This window comes from Paramormyrops kingsleyae, chromosome 6 (assembly GCF_048594095.1).
Source record: "Paramormyrops kingsleyae isolate MSU_618 chromosome 6, PKINGS_0.4, whole genome shotgun sequence".
NCBI lineage: Eukaryota > Metazoa > Chordata > Actinopteri > Osteoglossiformes > Mormyridae > Paramormyrops > Paramormyrops kingsleyae.
In genome coordinates this window covers 30,972,043-30,979,623 of record NC_132802.1, presented here as the reverse complement: position 1 = coordinate 30,979,623, position 7,581 = coordinate 30,972,043, and the positions used below count along the sequence as shown (strand labels likewise).

The 7,581-nt window shown below is 41.5% G+C and overlaps 1 protein-coding gene across 9 annotated transcripts in view; it reads left to right on the top strand.

Moving 5' to 3' along the window:
• The first annotated feature begins 461 nt into the window (after positions 1–461).
• The window catches only part of tafa5l (TAFA chemokine like family member 5, like), a 46,944-nt gene continuing 39,824 nt past the window's right edge, over positions 462–7,581 (top strand). The window contains exons 1-3 of one of the 9 annotated variants that reach the window (XM_072713031.1): positions 512–930; positions 1,268–1,428; positions 1,947–2,789. In XM_072713031.1, coding sequence (XP_072569132.1) covers positions 2,693–2,789 — 97 coding nt within the window. In that variant the 5' untranslated portion in view covers positions 512–930; positions 1,268–1,428; positions 1,947–2,692. The other 8 variants (XM_023826722.2, XM_023826721.2, XM_023826719.2 and 5 more) reach the window with 8 other exon arrangements.

The following is a 7,581-nucleotide window of genomic DNA, read 5'->3' as shown; positions in this document are numbered from 1 at the left end:
ATTTATTTACCAGAAACTTTATCCTAATGGGCGTACCGTAGAGAAAGGATGGTCCACATATATGGATTCATAGATAAATATCATATATACGGTCTGAAAAGTGGCCGTTGGGGTGAAGCGTGACTGGAAAAACGTAAGACGTTGCCAACATTTCTTTAGAGGCTGTTTTACTTTTGTTATAGAATGTTTGCACTGTCTGACAACACACACTTTAAGTCATTATTAAACATAATGAACACGTTAATATAATTTATGGGAAATTAAGTTATGAATTTTGCTTTTTTAAAATTTAATTACAATAAGGCATTCGTTTCTGACAGGTGCAACAAACATTAAATATAGCGTAACTCATTTGTATCAAATAATTTTCATTTCACACTTGCAGACTGGGAATTCGTTCATTTGAAAACGATGACAGAGACCGAGAAGAGCATTTTTCAAATGTATTTAATAAGGAGGATATGACGGTCCTGCTCGTTTTCGATAAGTGAGTGGGCCGGTAAGAAAGAGGGGGAGTTTGGGGACTGGACGACTCATCACTCGCTGTGATCGGGCAGGATATAAACATTCAACTGCGGCAGCAGCGCCGCGCATCGCCCGCCCCCCCTTCCTGTCATGCAGTAGACTTGTGGGAGCGACATTTTGGCACTTAATCGGATGCCTTTCTTTAAAGAGTGGTAACAGTAAATGGTTTAAGTCTACGCCACAACGGTGCCCGCCGTCTACTTAATGTCAAAGAATTGGGGCAGACATCTCTTCTTGGCAATTGCACGACAGGGAGAGCCTGCACCACACGACAAAGCTTCTGAATATACATTATCAGGTTGGGGGATATACCGGATTATTGATACTCCGGGAAGAAGCTTATAAACAGAAAGCAGGAAAAAACTATTAAAAAATGAAGAAGAATGATAACATTGTTGATTTAAGGTACAGCGCACTGAAGCCTTTGTAAGAAGTCGAATAACTCTTTAAAATGGGCGTCTTGCGGATGGTAGAGATCTGAATGCAGAACTTAGCAAATTCATTCGCTCATTTCATTACTGCTGCTGGTGACCTTGCTTTGAATGTCTCCTAGTACGAATTTCACGAAAGAAAATTACATGCAAATCATTATATGCGTCTGTCCTTAAGGAACTATCCTATTTGACGCTCCTGTTGCATTTCCATGAGAACAAGCGGGGCCTCGAAGTTATTATTGCAGTGCTGCTTAAATGCCATTACGCGATTCGTGAGATAAACTCCATTGATATGCCTTTTGCTATAGGTAGTCCAGTTTGCATGAATAGCGAGAAGACTATGGTTGGGTGCAGATCCCTGTGGCTGCAGGATGTTAAGTGTTAAACGGCACTGGAGTTGCGTTGCTTCGTATTCTCTGCTCGGAGCGCAGCCTGCGCTGGGAAATTAGCGGCGTGCTGAGTCCTGCAGGTGCGCCCGTCAGTGCTCATGGCTGAGATTTTAAATGTGATCAGATTACACGCGTTTTCTTTCGAGATCTGACTATTTAGATGCGCCTAGTGGTATGTTATTAAACCGATCGTGCATTTAAAATGTTATTTTATCGTGCTTTTTAATACAAAGATTCAGTATTTCAAATAGATTATACATTTTAGCAGTTTAAATATAGATGCTGACGATGTGTATACAGTTTCAGGAGCAATGTTTATGTGTTTTCGATTGTTTACTCGATCGTATGACAGGGTTAATGATGAAAATATAGAAATATTTTTTTCCATTTGAAAATATGGCAATTCAAGGAATGTTGCATTCCGTTTGAAGTTAAAGTCTGTTATTCTACCGAAAAGTAAAAGAACAGGAAATTTTACCAGTATGAGACCAGCCCTCGGAAGATCTTTAAACTTTGTGCTTTTGTCGCCACCATTCCGTTAAGGGCGATACAATGAGACTTATTCGTTTTATTCTCTTTGTGTGTCTCTGAGGTGAAGGCAGGCTGATGGTGTGAAATGAGTGGAAGCGAAGTATTGCAGGAGCGTCGGAGGAGATCTATCCTTGGAAGCAAGCGCCGAGGACTAAACGCAGATCTCGGGGAGCGGAAGGCTTCCCCCGCGCGCCTGACAGTCTTGGAGCCCGCAGTGATTTCATCCAGCCACCGCAGCACTTTTACCTGTGGTCAGGATCTCCATCCAGCAACTCCAGGAATCTCTTTATTTCCAGACTCCTTCAAAACTGGAATGTAACTTTTACTTTTGAAGACGAAAAACAAAACAAACCTGCATAAAAATATTACATATTTTTTTCCAAGAAAAAATTATATATACAAAAACTGATGGCTGTTTTTTAAGTGATAAAGGGTTAACGCTTCTGCTATAAGAGTCAGCGCTTATATTCGCACAAATATTCACGAATAACGAATCCATTGGCATTTTTCACGAGAGAAGGGAAGATCGGAAACAGTAACTACTCTTCATTATTTTCCTATATCATCATCAGCGTCAGCTTTTCTCTTGAATCAGTTTTTATATATATACATATTTTTTAATGTAATGGAACCGAACATATGACCAAAAGACTCTACGGATTGATTTTGATTGATCGTATCACAGCCTCCGTATCTATTGATGTACCGTTTATTCTGTGTATAAGCCGATTTTTTTTTTAACCCGGAAGGGGCTCTTACCCCTTTCAGTAAACACTAAGGGAACTGGTGGATCGTCTTTTGGGACTGAAGAGAATGCAGGCTGGGGTGAGAACGTTTTGTGCCGGCAGTGGTGCGTCACTCTGCTGCCTGCTTTTACTGTGGGTGATTTATTCTCACCTCCTTAGAGAAGGCAAGTAGTTACGTCCTTATTCTATTTAAACTGCATGGGGTGGGGGGCGTTGCTGGGAAGACGGGATGTTAATATTGAGTCGAATCTCAAATGCTTGCTTTTGACATGGTATGGACGTAAAAAGTGTAGCCTACCTCCCTTAAGAATAACATCGTGCATTGAGAAAAAATGCATTACATTGTCGAAGGCTGGAACTACATCTGAGCAGATCTAAAAACTCACTGAGTCTAGCCAGGGAATTATCTGATGCCTCTTACACAAACAACGGGGTTCATGTAATGCCATATGGACTGAAAATCAATATCTTACACGCGAATTTACACGTATAACGCCATGTCTGCTGTCTAATGTTTGTGTGTAGTGTAAAACTATGTAGCTGTTCCTTGTAGGCTATATGAAGCGTACGTCACATAAAGTTTTTAAGTAACTTTACTGATTTGGTATCTTGACTCAGAAAAATTGTTTACATGCTTTTCTTAAATACAATCCCAGAGTAAATAAGTTCCTCGGATTTCCAGAAAAGCTAAATTGTTCACGACATGTGCAGTCATTTAATGGTTTGTTAATGCACTTTTGACGGATGAGCCGTTTCTCGGAAGGGAAGCACTGCGGCTTCGGGGTAATTAGTGCTGATTTTGCCGGGGAGAGACGCTTTGCTGCAACGGAGGATTTCGCCTGGCGGCGCTGCCAGCCAGCCGAGTCATCCCCCACGCCTCGCGCCCCTCTGCCTCCCCCACGCCTCGCGCCCCTCCGCCCCCCTTTTCCTTCTCTGGATTACCTCTGACGTTTCCTCCAGCCAGCGTCACATGGTCCCTCAGCTCCAAGTTCAAAGCCGTGCAAAGTGTCTTTCAGCAATTGCGTATGTGCATCCGCTGGCCCTTCTCTTAGGAAGCAGTGGTTGCCTGGTATATTTGCAGGCCCAAGGGGCACCTGCAACAAAATCTGTTTTTGTTTATATGCAAGTACAGCTACTTCGCATTAACCAGTCGCACATTGAAATTGTTCGCACATAAAGACTGTTTTGCCTTGCAGTGTGCTGGTATTTCTTGTCACATAAGTACTCTAAATCAGGAGAAATGGTCTGTCCTTCTCCATACACAAATGACTTCCACCTCTCTAATGACACTTTCATCCACTGCAAAAAAAGAAAAGAAAAAAAAAAAAACAATTCCGATGTGCAGTCCCTGGTGCCTGCTGGATTCACCAGAATATTGAACAATTATCAGTACTGAATGGCTGGTGAAGGCTTACAGAGGGACGGTCACTGTTGGCTTATGCTGTGAATGATATGCAATGCTTTTACGAAAGCAAACCAGAACAGCCCCCCCTGCCAATAATGTATGATTAATAAAATAGCTGCAGTCCAATGATTGTATTTTGTCACATGTAAACCGGCTGTTAATATTGACATTTAATCAATTTGCAAAATATCCTTGCTGACCCCCTACAACTGCTCTGCTGACCCCGAGTGTGTTGTGGCCCTACATTCAAACCCCCCGATTTACAGAAGACCTCACATTAATGCACATTGATCAATTTTTCTTTTAATATTTGTGTTTATATATAGTTATGATTAAATGCTCTTATAAATATTTAATTTACATTTACTGTAATAAAATACCCATCCTTGCATTGCTGTCTTCGCTGCACTGTATATCCAGTGCTGGATCACGGTGAATAGGGGTGTCATGAGGTGGGGGTGCGTGTTTATCCTGATTTACACACATACTCCCAGTATTGAGGAGAATTTAACAACATTATTCCATCAGAGCCTGAGCCACAACAGAGGCCCCCGTTTGATTGGATATAACCGCCAGATATCCTCAGGCCCTGGCCTCTGCAGCCATTGTGGGCTCAGCACTGATAAGGACTTGCCAGAGACGATTTTAATTCATGATATGTAATATACATGCAGGTTACGACTGAACGAGGACAGGATTACAGCCGAAAGGTCGTACAAATTGCTCCGGTGGAAATCTCCCCTTCGAGCTGTGAATGCGGATCACAGCAGATTAGTTGCTGTGATGTTTTTAAAGAGACATTTGGCCAAATTAAAAACATTTAGTTTGTCTTCTGAGTAATCAAATACCTTTTTCATGCTTCGGTAACGTGCAAACAAGTTTAGAAGCTGTTTCTTTTTCCTGTTATCGATCTGTAGGTAATAGTGCGAAGAAGGATCACAGATTTATGGACTAGACTATTTTCTTGTAGAAGAAATTGTTGCAACGCATACATGCCTATTTATAGGTGACATACAGCAGCTGATTTATGTTTTAAGAGTTTTTTTTTCTTCTAAACAAATGTTATTAGTGTTTATCTGGGCAGATCTGTCATACTTAAGCAAGTGTTCATGTAATAGCTCAAAGTGCTCAAACTAGTGATCGTAGTTCACCGAGGCTGACTTTTGGCATTCCCTGTTGTTTTTACATTCTGTTTGCCTGTCTGACTGTGACATTATTGGTTATATCTGAACTTTGTGTTTCCGGGCATGTTTGTTTGTTTGTTTGTTTGTTTGTTTGTGTTTGTTTGCGTCTGTGTCTGCCTGCCTCTCCGGCAGCTTAGTAACATGGGAATGCTCTTAACCCAATGGCTGTGAATTGCACGGTGACAGCTCTCCCACAAAGCCGCGCCATCCGTCACGGCGGCGACAGCAAATCAAAGTGCAGTTGCCTGTTCTCGCATGCCATTGGGCCCCAGCGGAGGTAGACGAATGGCCTGTCAGCACTCTTGACGCCGCCTGTTTATTTAACAATAAATTTGAAAATGCCAGGGTTTCCACTGTATCTGTTACAGTTCTTTGCCCCACCCCCACTCACATAGTCCTTGTCATAGTCAGAGGTCAGTGATTAAAGTATTTATTAATGCTTTCCAAGGAGAAAAGCTATCGTTACCTGAACTATAATACTGTGATAGCTATATTGATTTGATATTAGTGTCACCACATGAAAATATACACACTACATATCATATCACAATATACCTTAAGCATGTATATATTTTGAATTAATCTGTATTAATATTTCTTTTCCATAAATAGATGTTTTTCCTTCCATTATGTTGAGGTATGTGCTGTTTTTTTATGCATTACATAGTGTATACAGTATATATACAGTATATATTTCTCATGTTTGAAATGCGTGTCAGTATTTAGCATTCTAGTAAGCTGTGTTAGCATATTTTTAGTGCTATCTAAATAAATACTGAAAACTGAATTATGTCGGCGGCAGGAAGGACATGTTGGAGGTTAATTCATGCAGTTTAAATTAAAAAGACGTCAGCTGCTGTTTACAGTAGAGCTCACTCTTCTCAGCATTTAGCATATTGGGTTACGAGTCTCGAACGGCGAAGACTCTGAAGAGCTTTGGTAGTGATATCGACTGTAGAAACTGTAAAACAAGATATGAAACTATTTTTTGGTCACAGAGGTGAGGGACACATTTGATAGAAATTGAAAACTGCATTTTCTTCTTTAATAGGGAGCAACATGAGGGAATTTGGGGCCTTGTTTGTGATGGTGATCTTTGCCATAAATTTGGTCTAAAGCGCTACTCCTGTCACAAAATGTAATGAAGCTATAAAGCAGAGGGACTATTTATGGGGAAATTGAAAGAAATCTATTTGGCTGCTTGAAAGCTCATATTTCACATCTTTCTGATGATGAGTTTTATTTCCAGTCTGCTATTTGTTTCAGGACTGTGGCTTCGTATTGCAAGCTAAAGTTCTGTGTTTTTGCGGTTACCACAGCGATACTGAAGCCTTTAATAAGCTGAATCACTGTAAGATCTGTTTTTTCAGATGTTTAAACTTTGCATTATAAGGTAATTTTAGATATGATTATTTCTTTTAAAAGAATTTGTGGATTTTTTCTACCTTTCAAGTGATTTTGCTTGCTCCATGAGAATTTTTTCTGGTGCTCCTGTTATTTTGCTGTGCCGCTTTGCCATGGTAACTCAATCCACCCGCTCAGCAGAAAACTAGGCACCTGCTTGAACGTTGATCCCTGCCGCTTCCTGCCCTGTGCCGCAATAGAATTCACCGGCTACCCGTTATCAGGAGAATCAAGCCGACTCACGGTTTGCTGCTAATCAGTGTTACCTCCACGCCGCTTGGATGCGGGGCCAGTGGAGCAGATGGGCGTTTATGAGTTTCACGGACTCCCAGAGATGCTGAATTTCTGGAGTTTCTTCCACTGGTGTGGAAGCAAACAGGCAGAGCTTTGAACTTTATGGCTCTGGGGCTCACTTAGCCTATGCGGCTCACTCCGGTTGCAGCCTTAACTGCCTTATTTATGAAGAAAGGGGACATGCAGCCTTTTCTGAAAGTCATAAAACTGATTAATTGAAAGTATACCTTTAATGCCTGTTGGCTGTTAATATCGTTGGTATGGCGCAGCCAGGAAACAGTTCCAGAACAGTCAGAAACTCCCAATTGCTGGAGTTGAGGGCTTCAGGGGGAGAATATTGAGTGGTCGCCATCATGAGGGGCTTTTGCGAAACTCAGAGCAGGATGCTAGATGGCGGTCAGAGCATTGGCCAGTATGTCGTTTGATTTTATACTGGAGCGTAGAAACCAAAAGACACTGAGGAAGGCCAGCAGTACTGCAGAAAGGTTGTGTTAATTGCACCCTGCATTCAGCACACGGCTTAGTCTGAGTGGGATTGTCGATGGAAATGGGACAACGGACCTCGTGAGTCTTGTCATATATAGTTACGCCACTGGCATGCCAGTGTTTTTACTGGGACACACGAAATTCACTTGCATAGGGAAAAAAACACACTAATAATAAGCTCAG